This window comes from Lichenostomus cassidix, unplaced genomic scaffold (assembly GCF_008360975.1).
Source record: "Lichenostomus cassidix isolate B80296 unplaced genomic scaffold, HeHo_3.0 unassigened_scaffold_chr26, whole genome shotgun sequence".
In the NCBI taxonomy this organism is placed as follows: domain Eukaryota; kingdom Metazoa; phylum Chordata; class Aves; order Passeriformes; family Meliphagidae; genus Lichenostomus; species Lichenostomus cassidix.
In genome coordinates, this window is record NW_028147268.1 from 1,341,094 (window position 1) to 1,357,606 (window position 16,513).

The following is a 16,513-nucleotide window of genomic DNA, read 5'->3' on the forward strand; positions in this document are numbered from 1 at the left end:
CAATTTCCATGCTTCAGTGGGTTTCTGTGAAGGGTAAATATGTAAATCCATGCTGTGTGGCACTGTATTCTTGTCTCCAGCACAATAAAAGTATTCCTTTGTAACTATTCATTAGCTGCATTCACCAGCTAATTACTTTAAAAAATCTTTGCTTGCAGGAGCAATTCACAGCCATGAGGGATCTGTACATGAAGAATGGGCAGGGGTTTGCACTAGTATATTCTATCACAGCACAGTCCACGTTTAACGACCTACAGGACCTGCGGGAACAGATTTTACGGGTTAAGGACACTGAAGATGTGAGTAGAAAATGTTTGGGTTTATTTCTGCAAGTGCTTCAGAAGTGTTTGCCTGCAAATTGCTGTATGTTTACTTACAAAGTCTATTTCAAAGAATATTCTTGGTTTGTGTTGACTAAGTTTCCAGAGCCTTGTAGTTTTCAGTGTTGTTGTTTGAGGCTCAACACCTGCTGAGGAACATCACAAAACCAGATTTTCCCATGTCCTGGAAGCCTGACAGTCTTTTAAAATGTTGGGAGTTGATTGAAAACAACATGACTTAGATCCTGTAGATCTCTTGATTTCAAACAAGCTTTTTTTGCCTTTGCTTCATCTGTACTGTGACTTCAGGTTCCTGATGTGTTAAGTAAAATTTATTTCTCAAAAATAAAAATGATCATTTTTAAATGGGTATGGCTGGGAGTTTTAAAGACAAAAATTAATCTTGAGTGTAGCTGTGTCAGGAAGAGACTACTAGTATTAACACTGGAGTAGATTAAAAACACACAGTGTGTTGTAAATGACCAAAGGAAGCGGATAATGATTTATTTTCCAGCTGGAAAGGACTCGTTTTCTGCTCAAAGAATGAAATGTTTGAGGAAATGGAGCGGGTGCACACCCTTATCAGCAGCTCTGGAGGGTTTTTTTCTGCTTCTGCTCAGCGTAAGGGAAACAGGAAATGGTGCTGGTCTGTGGCACCATCCTGCTCTGCTCTGCTCTCATCCCCAGAGCTGTCACAGCAAATTCAGGGTGAGGACAACCCCAAACCCACAGGTGTGCAAAGCCTGAGCTCTGCAGCTGCCCCACACTGGGGGTGCAGTGGGGAAATGGAGCTGGGGCAGCACTGGGGCCACTCCTGTCACCCTGCAGGTGTGCAGATGGCACCTGGGAGGGGCAGTTGGGGTCGTTGTGGAGAGATTTGGGGTGGGCTTTGTTCCCTTGTTTAAGGTCTTACAGAATCCCAGAGTGGTTTGGGGTCAGAAGGTCCTTAAAGCTCATCCCTTTACTATCCCACATTGCTCCCAGCCCCATCCAGCCTGGCCTTGGACACCTCCTTGGGACCTGTTTGTGACATCTGGGAGGGCTGCAGCTGTGACAGACTGGAGAGGGGCAGATGCCACCATTTTCTTGAACAAATTATTTGCCTGCATTTGCATCCTGAGTGCAGATTGGGTCTTTTGAACAGAAATCAAGTGTTTGTTTCCATGTTGCATGGGATGATTTTTGGGAAGTGATGTCCTCCCAGGAGCTGAGCTGCCAGGTGGTCACTCACTGGCCATTTTAATCATTCTGAGCCAGTAAATAGTGAGCAGTGTTTGTTCCTGTTGTGAGATCTCCTTTGCTGGGTGTGCAGCACATGGGAGATGTGTTGGGGTGGGACAGGCAGCTGGGCTGTGCTCAGGGCTCTGGCAATACTTGGCTGCACAGGGCAGTTCCTTCTCACTCCATGTCAGTGCTTTCCAAAGGTGTTTCCATTTATTGTTGTGTGGCTTGACAGCAGGGTGACAAGGCAGGTCAGAGGGGCTGAAGCCTGCAGTGTGTGTCTGAAAACACATGTGTGTGTTGGAAAGACAGAAAGTCCCTGAACTGGGCTTTGGCAGCAGCCCAGCCTCTGTCACAGGAAAGGTCTGAAATGCACTTCAGGAGTAAATTAGGTTTTGGACTAGAATGGTGCTCTGTGTAGAGACCAGAAAATAAAACTTTACTGACTTAAAACTGTGCTGAAATGTTATCATCTGGTTTTGTATGTGTTCAATTTAGTGCACCAGGGTGTCTGTGGTGTGAACTTTGTTCAACCCTTTCCCAGCAGGCATCTGAATTCCAGCCTGGTCTGTCAGCTCTGCTGAGCTCCTGATTTTTACTGGTTTTCATACTTCATACTGCATTTTTCATACTGCAGTTTTCATACTGCATTTTTCATACTTTGCCCCTCCTCAGCACAGAGCTCTCTGTCCATGAACTTGCTGATGGATCTCTCCCTCCTGCTTGTTCCCCTGCAGGTTCCCATGATTCTGGTTGGCAATAAATGTGACCTGGAGGAAGAACGAGTGGTGGGCAAAGAGCAGGGGCAGAACTTAGCACGGCAGTGGTGTAACTGTGCCTTTCTAGAATCGTCTGCAAAGTCGAAAATCAACGTAAACGAGGTGAGTCCCTCCTGTTCTGTGTCTGCCCAGCACGGATGAGATGTTAAACCAGCATGTGGCTCTGAATTGGGAAGGTTCAGGGTGAGGCTGGATTCTCAGCCTAGGAAAGGGTTGCCATGCAGTGTGTTTAGGTACTTTCTGTCTGTTTTCAGGAGATTTTCTCCCTTTTCTCTGTAAAGGGAGGGTGATTTCCCAGGTGAGTGTCAGGGGCTGTGAGCAGCAGAGGGTCCTGAGCAAGCCCAGCTGGTTGGATGACTCTTAGCTTAGATAAACTTTATTTGGAAAGAATATTTTGTCAAGATAACTGCTGCTATTCTGAACATGGATTATGCCCTGTTGTACTCCTTGTTTTGTGTGGTGTTGGTTTTGAAGTATTTGAATTTCTGGCTGTAGATACTTCATCCCAGCCCTCTGTAAGCCCCCAGCTTGCCAAGGCTGTTATCTGAGGAGTTCCCCGAGTTTAACTGAGACCCCCTGTGCTCTGGGCTGCCTTTTCCTGCTGCCTGGGGCTGTGGGGCTGTGCTGGGGGAGCTCTGCTCCACATCAGGCACCAAGTTTTTGTTCTGTGCTGGGAATTATCAGCCTGTGGCAGAGGCCAAGTTTGCAGCAGCAGAGCTAAGGTGACCCCGGGCAGCTCAGCTGGGCTGCTGCCAGCAGATAAGTGGGACCGTTTAGGGGGTGTGTGATAAGAGGAGCAGCAGGATCTTGGAGTGAGCCCAGGGCTGATCTGGCAGGCAGCAGGATGTGCTGCAGGAGAGGGAAGGGAGCTCCAGGCTCCGTGAATTCAGCTCCTGTGGCTGGGATTAGCCTGGCTGCAGTGCTCAGGGATCCAGCAGAGCTGAGCCACGCTGCTGCCAGCAGGGATTATGTGTGTGTCTGAGCTGGAGTAAAACGGGCTGGGAGTGAAGCAATGAGCAGCTCAGTCAGCAAACAGATCCCCAGGGCCTGGGGCAGATCTGCAGTTCCAGTTTGGGGTGCAGAGTGAGCCCTCAGCAGGCAGAGGAGCCCAGCCTGGTGGGAAGGAGGTTCTGGGGGGAGCAGAGCCTGGGGCTGTCCTGGGGAGATGCACAGCCTGGGTGTGACATCCCCTCAGCCCTGAGGGAATCCTGGGTCACATCAGAGAGAACATCATGATTATCTGGAAGATGAGTTTCTGGTTTCATTGTGATCTTCATTCTCTGGTTTCCTGCCAGTTTAAATTTTCTAGTTATGAAAAGTACAAAAGCTGAGGAAATCAAAGAGATAAGCTGTGAATGATGCAGCTCAGTGCACTGGGAGTTTGTCCTGCTGCTTGCTGGGGAAGCATTTGCATTATTTTGGGTTTTTTTCTTGCTTTCTCACTACTTTTGGAGTTTCTAAGTTTGTTAAAATCTAGGTAAAGAGTGTTAAATTCCTACATGCATTTGCTGAATGTGAATCAAACCTTTCAGATAATAAGCTTTTAATGCAGAGTGAATCAGGTGTCCTTCTGGTGACCTCTGTGATGCTCTTGCAGCACACTGACTGTTTTTAGGGATGGAGGCATTCCTGAAACCTTGTTGCAGACTTCTGGACTCACAGTCAGTACCAGCACCTAAATAATCTAACTTATGGGAAAGGAAAACCTTAAATTTCAGTTGTTACAGTATGTTACAAACTGTTTCTTTGTCTTCCGAAATTCTTTGGAATCAACAAGAATTTGTGAGCTGTCAGCCACTGCAGGAAGGGAAAAAAGTAAACAAGGACAAGGGTGGAGCCCTCTGAAGGTTGAAATATTTCTCCTCAATGCTGTGACCCAGCTCCAAGCATTTTTGCAAAGCTCATTTTGCTATAAATGGGTTGAGTCTTGCTGGGAAAACAACTCAAGCTCAGCACGAGAGTTCACAAAACCTCTGCAGCTGAAGGAGAGCCCTGGGCTCGTCCTGAGTGGAAATATCAGAGTTCAGGCAGATGCTGGGAGAGCCATGGCAAGGGAAGGGCTGCCTGTCCCCCTGCACAGGGGCTGCTCTGGGCTCTGCACACCCCCAGCCTGGGCTCCAGGGAGGAGATGATCCTTGAGCCTGTCTTAAACAGCCCTTTGTTATTCCTTTGTTATTCCCGAGTTTTCTCCCACTTTTCCAAAGCAAGGAAATTGTTGCCATTTCATTGCCATGCTTCTCTGGAGCCTGGGCTGGTGATAAACTGAGTTTCCAGCTCCCTTATGTTCTGCACACTGATGGGAGCTCTGTGTCTCTTCTTCCATAAGCAGCTGCTTATGAAGAAACATTTAATAAATTCAAGCAGTTTAATTGAATTTATGCAACTGCAGCCACGAGGAAAGAGTTGTCAGCTCCCCAGCCTGCCTCAGTTTTGACAGCTTGTGTTTCATTACTTGGATTTTTCAGCCTGTGTTTTTTCACTTGCAGATCTTTTATGACCTGGTCAGACAGATAAATAGAAAAACACCAGTGGAAAAGAAGAAGCCTAAAAAGAAATCATGTCTGCTGCTTTAGACTCCCACCATGCAGCAGCTCTGAGCCAGGTAAGAGGTGTTGCAATCCTGCCTGGGGCAGGTGAGCAGAGCATGAGCTGCTCCTGACTGAGCTCCCCTTCCTCTGCTGCTCCTCCTTGACTGTGACTGAGCAGGAACTTCCTTTGACTCCTCTGGGTTCTCCCTCTGCCTTGTGACCCTGAGCTCAGAGCCACCAGGGCCACTTGTGCTTCCTTTTTGTCCTCTGATCAAATTTGGTGTCACTGCTGCCACTGCTGTCCCCATGCTGGGAGCTCTGGGGACACTTCAGATTGCTTTGGGTGGGACATGGGTTTCAGTGGCACAGAAGGAAAAAGCTACCCACCAAGAAAACCCCCAAAACAAACATAAAAAAACCCCAAAACAAACCCGACCAAAAAAACTACACCAAGGCTGGACAGAGCTATAAATAATCTTCCTGTGTATCTTGGCAGGGAACTCTGTGTGCTCACAGCTGTTCTGTCACACTCCTGGAAGGAAACAGCAGCTCTGTGGCTCCAGGTTTGGGGCAGAAATGTCCCTGTTTGGAGGCAGAGAAGGGTTGGGTGACAGCCCAGCTCTGCCAGCTGCCCTTGTCCTCGCAGGCTGTCACCCTGCAGGCTGTCACCTGGGAGCACCAGAGCCTCTGCTCTGTCCTGCAGCATTACAGACCAGCTCCTGCTCCCTGGAGGCTTCCAGGGCTGAATTCTGAGCCCAGGGACTGTGCCAGGCCTGAGTCCCTGCTGGCCATGGCCCCTGAGGCAGCCCAGCTGGCTGGGGAGGAGCAGAGGAGCTCTGCATTCACTGGGCTGTTCAAGGGCTGCTCTCAGCTTCTCTCAGCCCAGCTTGGGGTGCCACAAATAACAGCTCAGGGAAATGGGGAGACAATGGCTTCAGGAAAAGAAATTGAAGAGCTCCAAGTGGCTTTTCCTGTTGCTCAGGTGATCTCTCCTGCTCAGCCAGGATGGAATTTGGCTTCCCCAGCCCTGCAGGAAGCGATCTCTGCCCTCTCCCTCCTTGCCAGGATCCCTGGTGCAGCAGCACTGAATTACTGGGAGCTGCTGAAGGAGTTCTGCATTCAGTCAGGTGGAATCATAGAACCATGGAGTGGTTTGGGCTGGGAAGGACCTTAGAGCTCATCTCCTTCCACCCTCCAGTCCCTAAATCTGGATTCACTGCCTGTTGGCTGCAGCTGGATTAAGGCTCAGGAGGTCTCAGACTCATTTGACTTTAAGATCATCTCAGAACACCAAAGATGAAGTTCCTCTGCCCAGGTTGCTCTCACAGGGTGAACTCCAGAGCCCCTGGAGGCTCCCTGCTGCCAGCTGAGTGTGCCCTGTGGTATCAGCAGGGACAGAAGGGTGGCAGTTGTCTGTCCCTGCTTTGTGGCTGTGATAAAACACATCTTTAGAGTGACACTTTCCACCACCTCCTGCTTTGTGTGCCTAGAAACAAACCTGAATTCTGGGAACAAGGAGCTCCTGAGGACATGGGCTGGTGGCTTTCAGGCCTTTGAGATCATTGCTCTCAGCAGCACAAGAAAAGTCCCTCCATCATCCTTTATTTGTATTTTTTTTTATTTTCTCCAGATTGCAGGAATGAAGAACTGTTGCCTAAATGGAAAGTGCCAGCATTCCCAACTTCAAAACCTTATGGAAATGAATTACATATCGGAAGAAGCTTCTCCTGTTTTTTATATACTACGAGAAGAATTTAGATCTTAAAAATGGTTTGCACACAGTCCCTGGAAAAAGCAGTTGCTCTGTGTATATCTCTTGGAAATTTAAGCCAATATTCCTCCTCCTTTGCAATAGCAATTAACAGATGTGAAAATAAATATAATTGACTCTAGCATATGATTATCCCAAGGAGCATGGATGCATTTCAAATGTTAGAGATTGCTACTATAATTAAAATTCATATTGACCATTTTATCATCATTTCTCCCCATCAAGCACTAAAAATGTTCCACTGTTATATTTTATATCTATAACTATAGATATATATTATCCAAAATTTCCCTATGAACTCACTGCAACAAATAACTTTTTGAGTCATTGACTTCATTTTATATTTAAAAGTTACGGAATATCATTATTTTCATTCTGCCATTATATTCTAATTAAAAATGTTTGTGCATAATGCTTTGGAAAAATGGGTCTTTTATAGGAAAAAAACTGGGATAACTGATTTCTATGGCTTTAAAAGCAAAAATATATAATATACTAAACCAACTCTAATATTGCTTCTTGTGTTTTACTGTCACAGATTAAATTACAGCTTTTATGAATGATTAAATTTTAGTACATTTTCATTTTTGTTTCTGTGTTTTTGTTACCCTTTCCAGACTTGGGGTTTGCTCCATGTTTTGGGAGTTGGATCAGGGGTTTTGTTGAGGTTCCCCCATGCTGTATTTCGTGTTTTCCCCAAGGGCAGCAGACAGCTCTGGTGTGTTCTTGTGCCTCCTTAAGGATTGTATTGCTGCAGATATTTCCTGTTCATGACTGATGTTCACAGCTTGTTCTGTACCAAGGTCTGACATTGAGGATGATCCTCATTTCAAACCCAGGTTTGGTCCCTGATCAGCTGAAGGGTTTTTTGTTTCATTTTGGGTTTATTCCTTGTATTTTTTTAATACCTGTTGGTTTCATAAAGTTTCCAAGAGCAGGATCTGCAGAGAGCTGTGTGCTCCATCCTCCTGCCTGTGTGCAGATCACAGATCCTGTGGGATCCCCAGGAGATGCTGCTGGAAATCCCACAGTGCTGGAGGATTTGCTGCTCCTGCTTTGCTTCTGAGTAAGTGAGAAATGTATCTTCACAGTGGAAAACACTCAGCACAGGCCTGGTCCTGCTGGTTAAAATGGGAAATTAAAGGGTGGCAGTTGTTCCTGGACCTGCTGTGGAGTTTTATTGGAAACCAGGGGGAGAAACCTTTTTGTCAATAGGTTTTTCTAAAACTGTGTTTCCGATGCAGCTGTTGAATTACAGGGTTCCCTGCTTCTAAATGCAGCCCAAACAAGACTGGATGGAAACATCTGGATGATGTGACAACATCTGCCTACTTAGGAGCACTGGGACAAACATAGTTCCTTTGGCTGGTTGTCTCCAAGCCACCTCTGCACCTTCTTTTTCAGGAGGAGCAGCAGCCTGGTGTTTGCAGGTTGGTTATCTTTACTAAATGTAAAAACATTTTAGTAATAAAGTCATTTCACTGAGCATGGTGATCGCTAGATGTCTCTTGTATAAAGAGTGAGTGGTAGATGGTGTGAGGGAGGCAGAGGTGCAGCAGGGCTGGGAAGCTCCCGAGCTCTGCTTTGCCACTAGATGGTGTGGGAGGAGCGCAGGCTGGAACAGAGATAAACATCACACCGTAATTCGGGTTATTTGCAGGGTGAAGCTCCCCTTCCCACCCCTCTGCCTCCCACAATGCGTTCGTTTTCTCACTGGGTTAAAAAGAAATATTTTTTAATGGATTTCAGCACAATAGTTCTGCCCTGGGACACGCTTGAGCCGCTGCAGTTTCGTGTCAAACAGAAATGTCCTGAAGCACTTGGTGGTTAATGTTTCACTGGGTTAAAAATGACTTCACTGCAGAACGTCCTGAAGAAAAGGGGAAAAGAAAAACCTCCCAGAAGTCCCAGGCTTCTGCTTTTGAGCAGCAGCCAGCCGAGCAAAGCACCATTTTGCTGTGGGCAAAGGAGCACATTTAGAATTTCACTGAAGCCCCTGGAGCCACCCAGCTCCTCTGAGCTGTGCCCAAATCCCACCACAGAGATTCCTGCCCACCTCTGCAGAAGCACTGCTCTCCAACTTCCCAGCCTGAATTTATCTGTGTATTTCCAGTGTTTCCTAAAGGTTATTTTAAATCCTGTTTTCCCATCCAGTGTGGGTTGGATCAGATAGTAACAGCCTGGTCCTGCCTGGCTGGGAAGTTTTAATTGCAGGTTGTGCTGCTGACCCAAACCCAGGGGACAGGGACACCTTCAGGCTGCTCACATCAGGTTTGCTCTGCTGGCTCTGAGCTGCATTCCTGCCATTGCTGTGGCTCAGGGGAGGCTTTGCACCCAGCAGCCACCTGAGAAACCTGAAAATCCATGCTAAATTCAGCATTAACCTTTGCAAAATCACCAAAACTAATGAATGTCTTATTTATTTTGCCAGGACCAGGCACTGAGGAGTGAAATGGGATTGTGCAGAGGCCCAGGTGCCATTTGGTGAATGAGCAGCACGTGGCAGCTGTCCTGGCTGGGTTTGGAGCTGGCACTGCTCTCCCTGCAGCAGCTGGGCAGTGCTCTGGCTTGCAGCCACAGCACTCTTTCCTCCTGGAGAGAAACTCCCCGAATTTGGAGACAACCCTGTGCAGGAGGAGGGAGAGGAGCAGGAGTTGGGGGCTCTGGGGGCTCTGGGCTCAGTAGCCCCAAGGCAGGGCTAATTAGCCAATGCTGCAGCCTCCCAGCAGCCCTGGCACAGCTCTGCTCTGAGGCTGAGCTCTCCAGCTCAGTTATTTCCTGGTTCCAGGGCTGGGAAACACTGTTGGTATTATCCCAGGACTGAATTCAGCCTTTTCTCCTCCTTTTGCAGGAAGCTGCACTCAGGTAAACTCTGCTCGTTGCTGCTGTGGTGAGTGACACCCCAAAACCCACATCATCCTGGATCTTCTGTCCCTCACCTCCTGCAGGATGCACTCCAGAAGGAGCAGAACCAGAGGAAGATGATTCCATTTGTCAGAGATGTTGGACAATTGGCAGAGCTGGAAGTTCAGCCCCGTGCTGCAGTCAGAGTTGCCTGTCCTGCTCAGCCCTGCCAGCCCTGCACTCGACCCCGACTGCCCCACAGCCCTTGGGGACTCAGGGATTGCTCAGCTCAGCCTCTGTCCCCCGGCGCTGGCCTGGCAGACGCCTGAGGTCAAACATCCGTGGCATTTTCCTTGGGAGGCACCCACATCCAGCCCAACTCCCTGCTGGCACGCCAGGCGGGCTCAGAGAGCACAAGGAGCCTCTTGTGCAGGAGGAGGAGGGAGGATGCTCTGAGTGCCCACGGGGCTCAGCCAGCCTGGTGGCAGCAGCTGCTTCCCTCTGCCACCACCCAAAATCTCCAACAAAGGACAAATTCATGGGGCTGGGCAGCTCTGAGGGCTGCTGGAGCTTGCTGGAGCTGGGAGAGGCAGTGGCCAGCAGCCTCTGGCCAGGGGTGGTGATGACCCCTCAGCGCTGACCCCTCTGTGCTCATCAGGACCCTCAGCTCGGGGAGCTGCCATTATGGGATGCTGCCCAGGATTGATTTCCATGGAGTGCTGTTTTCCAGCCAAGAAACCTGAGAAGTCCCTGGTCTCCTCCAGAAGGACCCCAAGGAGAGCAGCAGCTCCTGCAGCAGAGTCCTCTGCGACATGGAATTTATCCCTAATCCTGCCTTTTTCCCCTGCAGGTGTTTTAGTCACAAATCAAGTTTCTCACAACCCATTTGGGGTGAGTGCTGGGGGAGCTGAGTGAAAGGCAGCAGTGTTGCAGGTCTGCTGCCTTTCCTAGCCAGGCTGTTCCAAATCCTTGGATAACCTCACTCCAGCCCCACTGCAGCTCAGCTCTCCCTCCCCATGGCTGCAGTGTGGGTGTAACATTTTGAGGGCCACAGGCATTCACCATCCTACACCCATTTTTCATTTAGCTCTGGCAATAAGCAGTGTCAAGCTGCTGTGTCAGTTTGGCTTAAATTCACAGGAGAAATCATTTGATTTGAAGCAGTTTATGTTATTAAATATGACTGCACAGGAGCCCCTGCAGGATAATCCTTTATGATAAATGATGTTTGAAATGAGGGAGACCCAACACCGGCCAGCTCCAGCTCCTGTCACAGATTAATCTGCAGGAACAGGGAAAAGAACAGCAGAGCAAAGGGCAGGGCTGGATGTGGCCAAACTCCACCTGTGACACCATCAGAGTTATCCCAAGAGAAAAGGAACAGAGCAACTTCTGGAGCAGCCCTGAGAGTTCCAAAGCTCTGGGCATGTGGCACTTGGGGACGTGGGGCAGAGGTGGCCTTGGCAGTGCTGGGGACACAGCTGGACTTCATCTCAAGAGGGCTTTTCCACCCTCAGTGGTTCTGTGATGAAGCAGCACTGGCACTCCTGAGGGTTTCTGGCCTGTCCTGTGCACCTTGCTCAGCTCACTCTTGATTCTGTCCAGCGCAGAAGCACCGAAATTTGGCAAGAGACCTCAAAGGCAAACAGGAGCCAATTGTCTTCTGCACTCTTGTTGGGAATGTCCAGAGACACATTCCCCCCCAGGAACACTGCTGGATCTGCTGCCCTGTGAGTTCCCTCCAGTCAATGCACAGTGCAGAGGCTGATAGCAGCCAAGAGGCAGCTTTTGGCCCTTTCCTTCTGAAACAATCAGCGTTCAGGGCTTGACTGAGAAGGATTTGGTGTGAGATAAGCTTTGCAGAGTGGGGCCAGGGCTGAAGTAATAATTGAATAAGTGTGAGGTGGTGAATGAGACACGTCAGGATGAGTCAGAGCAAAAGCTGCTCTTGGGCAGCAGGAAAAGGCTCCTGGCTGTCTGCTCTGCTGCCCGAGGTGGGACTGAGCCCCTCGAGCTGCCAGAAGCAGATTTTTGGGGGAAAGGCCAGGGAGGGAGTTCTCTGAGGACCCTCAGAGTTGGGATTCTGCCTCATCTGTGCCAAGGCTGGAGCTGCCAGGGCAGGACAGCACTCAGCTGGGGCTCAGGACCAGCCCTGCAAGATGTGGATTTATTTGCCACTGGCTGATGTGAGTTGTGAATTCCTGACAGACTCAGGGCTGTGCTGTTGCCATCTCACTGCCCTTCTGTTGGCTTTCCCACTTCCTTTAATATTTTAGCAGTTTGCTTGGTTGTTCTCTCAGCAGAGGCAGTTCCATGGGAAGGAGAAGAAATCAAGTGTTTATTTTTAGAAAGTGCCAAAAGAGTTCAACCCAAGGCAAATAGAATTACTTCAGGTTGTGCACAGCCTTTTGAAAAACTAGAGAGAAATCATTTCCAAATGGGAAATGCCCTAAAACCCAACACCACGAGGGTATCACTGAGCTTTTTGGGGAGCACATTTATCCCAGTGGGATGGGGTGGAACCAGATGGTTTTGAAGGTCCTTTCCAACCCAAATTCTTCTGTGATTCCATGGATTCTGAGGGCTGGGAGGTGATCTCTGGACACCCCACTGCTGCTGCCGTGCACAGCCCCATGCCAGCCCTGCCCTGGCTAAGCCCCCAGCTCTGCCATCCTCTGGGATGCTGTTCTGCTCCAAGGAGCTCCCAGCTGCTATTCCTGGCCCTGTTTGAGGGCATTCAGTGCCCGGAGCTTCCCTGGGCTCTCCGAGCTGAGCAGGGGCAGCAGGGAGGCTCCTCAGCTCAAAGGCTTCACTGTAATTAAGCTGAACAAGAGGCTGAGTTCAATCTCTGCTGCTCTCGCTCTGCCTCAGCGAGCACAAAGAGGAGAAAAGGCCTGAACCAGACAATTAAAACAAGCAATAAAATTGCACGGAAAGATCCGCGCAGTGATTTTTCCTTGACACGCTCACCCCCAACAAGTGCCACATGTCCTGTGTATAAATAGCAGCTGCCCAGACTTGCTTAATCATCCCATTGTTGCTTTATAATATTAATTAAACATTCCTCTGGGATTGTTTGCATCCTAATTAAGCGGGGAACTTACAAAAGACGGCGAAGGAACCAAACAAGTGAGTGCTGGGGGTGCAATTTTGCTAAACTGTGTGCAACTGGGTTTTGAAAAAAATTGTTCAAACGGCAGGGCTGTGGTTAAAAGCATTTTTAAGAGTCACCAGTGATGGGGACTGTCTGACTAACGGTGCTGGGGGGTCAGGAGGAACTCCTCACCCGGGATGTTGGGCTGTGGGAAGCAGGGGGGCTCGGGGAGGGATGAGCATCCCCCAGCCATCCCTGGCAGGACCCTGCTGGTGTCAAAGGGACAATTAATCTGCAGCTGCTCTGCTCGGGGCTGGAGGCACACAAGGACCTGCTTGCATCCCTCCAGGCAGCAGCTGGGGCTGGGCATGGCTGGGACCCCAAAATCCCCAAAACTGTGCCGCCAGGGACAGAGCTGCAGCCTCCCCAGGGGTGACAGTATTTCCTGTGGGTGATCCCAGCTCCTGATGGCACAGGACAGAGCCCCAGGTGTCCCCTGGCCGGCAGGGCTGCTGCTCATCCTCTCTCCTCCCTCGGTGGAGCCAGGAAGACTCGAGCACATTGTTCCCAACTCAGACTCATGCACCCTGCAGGGATGTGCTGTGAATTACTTCCCAAATTATGTGAGTAATTAAAATCAATGAGAGGGTATCCTGTTAAATAACGTAATTAGATGAGCACAGCGAGCGAGATGAGTGCAATGGTGTTTTTGTTCTCCTGCCTGGAGACAGCTTTTAACTCTTTCCTCTTGTCTCTTCCCCAGGAAGGGCAGGCAGAGCTCCCCTGGCTCATGGCTGCTCCAGTGAACACTGAGGTTTTACCTGGAAAAATCTCTACCTGCTTCCTTCAGAGCTTCCTCAGACCGGGATTGTCTTCCCCACAGTCTCCATCCCTGTGTTCCTGGAGGACACTGGCAATGGTTCTATTTCTGCTTCTCGCAGGGCAGGAGAAGCCTCAGCCCATTAGGAGACACGTGCAGAGTGCTGTGAGCTCCTGAGGGCTCTGCAAAGGGTAAAGGCATCTGGCCAGATGGCTCTCATTGCAGGGCTGGAATCTAAATAATTAATTTATAGTATCGTGTTCAGGACTTTGCTGTCTCCCAAAGGAAATGCTGCAAAGTCCTTAACTTGCTGCTTATTTTTTCCAGCTGTGATGCACGGAGAGATGAGGGTCTCTGCATACTGCTGGATTTCCAGCTTGGTTGGGATTTTCTGAGGTAGCAAATGGTTGCAAAGATGTGTCACATCTCATTACACTTGTCACGAAATCATATTATGGCAAAGGACCTGAACCCCTGCAGGGAGCAATCCCGGGAAACCTCCCTTTGACAGCTCGGGAGTGATGCTGAGGGAGATTTCAGTGCACAAAGAACACCCGATGGAGCCTGGCTGGGGTGGCTCTGGTGGCTGCTGCAGCAATGGGTGCCACTGTGTCCCCCCAGAGCCATCAGTGCCACTGTGTCCCCCCAGAGCCATCAGTGCCACTCTGTCCCCTGCCATGCCCAGGGCTATTCTCTGAGGTCCTGCTGTCCCCACACCCCAGGAAGCACTGCACCCCTGTTGCCGAGCTGAGGAAGAGGAGCAGCAGGAATTGCCTGCAGGTTTGGCAGTTTTGTGGCAGGGTGAGGATGTCTTACCCTGTCCATCTCCCGGGGATTTAGAGGTACCATAAAACCTCTGCAGAAGGAGGACTTTTGCTCCACTTCCCTGGCAATGCATCTTATCTCCAGAGCATTTCCCAATGCTCTGTGGCTGCAAATAGAATGTTTCTCCCATTCCTCTTAGGAAAAAATAAGAATTCCTCTTAGGAATATTTATGTTTTTTGCCTCTTTAGGACATACATTCTGTGCAAAGCTCAGACTATCCTGCTGACAGCATTGCATCAGCGACACGTTTGAAAACCAGGTAAGCAGTAAACAGAAATTTCCCCTCTTGAATGATCTCAAATCCAGAGGACCTGGTTGCTCCTTTTTCCGAGCAGAGCTCCATTCAGGGCAGAGGAAACTGAGCACAAAGCCGACCATGAATCGTTTCCACACCATTAGCATGAGCACATGCAGATCAGGCAGCTGCAGCATAAACGCCTGGCTGGCTGCCTTGGGCTTGGAGCTCCAGTAATTGGTGTGGAACAGAGAGGACTGAGGAGGAGGGGAGCTCTGGGCAGGTAGCTCAGGAGAGCTGCAGGATGGGGCTGAGCAGAGCTGCACCCTTAGACTGAGCTGCAGGTGACTCCTGGAGCCCAGGAGCTGCTCTTGGCTTCACGCGGCACAGACAGCTCCCCCAGGGCCCCAGGACACCTTTCCTGCTGCCCTGGCCATCTGTGCTGTCTGGCAGCAGGGCTGTGGTCAGGCTGGACACACGGATGTGCTCAGAGTTTGTTCCTCACCACATTCCCCAGTGCCTGCCCTGGCCCTGCCAGCTTCAACTGGGATCCCATTCCTTTCCCTTGGAGTGAACTGGTGCTGCAATGCCCTGGGATGGGCCAGAGTGGAGCAATATCTGCAATTTTCCTGCTCTCTGGGGACACCCAGCCAGCCACTGAGGGACTTTTCCAGCCCCAGAATGCTGTTACAGAGCACAGAAAATGCACTGTGGGGGCTGGAGTGACCCTTCAGCTATTCCAAGCAGGCGAAGGAGGCTGCTGTTAGCACACCCATTTCAGAATAAAGCAATTCCTTCATCAGACAACTCAGCCCAGAGTCTCCTCTGCTGCTGCCCACAGCTCATGGAGCCTCTGGAGGTGACAGTCCCCTGTCCCTGCCAGCCCTGCACAGTGGCTGTTGCCGGCAGAGCAGAGGGACTAATTAAAGCTGACACGACGTCACGTTCGTTATCTGCGGGGCCCAAATGTCACATCAGCAGCACCAGCCCGACGTGGGGAATGCAGCAGAGCTCTCTGGGAAGGTCCAGCCTGGACTGCTGGCAGGGCAGGGATGAGGAGCAGATTTGTGCCACCTCTGTGCCAGGGCATGGGGCTGCTCTGTGCCCCTCTGCCTGCCTGGGGACCCTGGGGAGGTGACAGCCAGAGCAGGGGCAGCACCAGGCCACTGTCCCTCTGCTCCTCCAGAGCGCTCAGTGTGCAGTCAGAAAGCCTTTCAGGTTCCTGGGCTGAGCATCCTCAGGGACCACAGGCACTGGGAGGCTTCAGCAGCCCTGCAGGGCACAGGGAGCTCCAATTCCAGTGGGTAAATCACAGAATCCCAGGATGGTTTGGGTTGGAAGGACCTTAAAGAACATCTCATTCCATCCCCCTGCCATGGCAGGGACACCTTCCACTGTCCCAGGCTGCTCCAGCCTGGCCTTGGACACTTCCAGGGACCCAGGGACAACCACAGCTCCTCTGGGCACTCTGTGCCAGGGCCTCACCATCCTCCCAGCCAAGAATTTCTCCCAATATCCCACCGAACGCTGCTCTCTTGCAGTTTAAAGCCACTCCCCATGTCCTGTCGCTGCACAAGCAGTAAATGAAGCTGTGTGAGTGAAGGACAGCACTCCCAGGGCAGCCAGCCTGTGTTTGCCTTTCCTCTTGCCCAGCAGCAGCCTGAGGAGCTCCATCTCATTGTCAGAAGAATAAGCTGTGAAATGGTTTTGGAAATAAAGGCTTTTTAATTACAGGCACATTTGGGAGCCTTCTGGAGGCCATCTGGCTGGGAGAGCAGGGTGTGGGCTTGGGAAGGGAAAGCCCAGCGAGGCTGAGCAGAGCAGCTCCTGGAAAAGCACTCGATTAATGTTAAGAGCTAAATCCTCTCTCCCCATTAAGCCATATGGGCCACATGCAGCATTTACCCACTGCAGGGATGTGCAGCTGCAGTGCTGGGTGCCTGGGCTCTGCCAGCTCCAGGATGTGCTCCTCACACAGCCCTTGGATCAGACTGAACAGAGATTTCCAAGAAATCCCAATCCCAGGCTGCCTTTGCCATTGCTGCCCTCCTGGGCAAGTTCATGGAGAACCTGAG

The 16,513-nt window shown here is 50.3% G+C and overlaps 1 protein-coding gene across 2 annotated transcripts in view; it reads left to right on the forward strand.

Moving 5' to 3' along the window:
- RAP1A (RAP1A, member of RAS oncogene family) overlaps window positions 1–7,203 on the forward strand; it is a 28,149-nt gene extending 20,946 nt beyond the window's left edge. For both annotated transcript variants that reach the window (XM_085044377.1, XM_085044378.1), the window contains 4 exons: window positions 159–299; window positions 2,279–2,422; window positions 4,807–4,922; window positions 6,479–7,203. In XM_085044377.1, the coding sequence (XP_084900503.1) occupies window positions 159–299; window positions 2,279–2,422; window positions 4,807–4,893 (372 nt within the window). In that variant the 3' untranslated portion in view covers window positions 4,894–4,922; window positions 6,479–7,203. The remainder of the gene's footprint in view (window positions 1–158; window positions 300–2,278; window positions 2,423–4,806; window positions 4,923–6,478) is intronic.
- The last annotated feature ends 9,310 nt before the right edge of the window (window positions 7,204–16,513 follow it).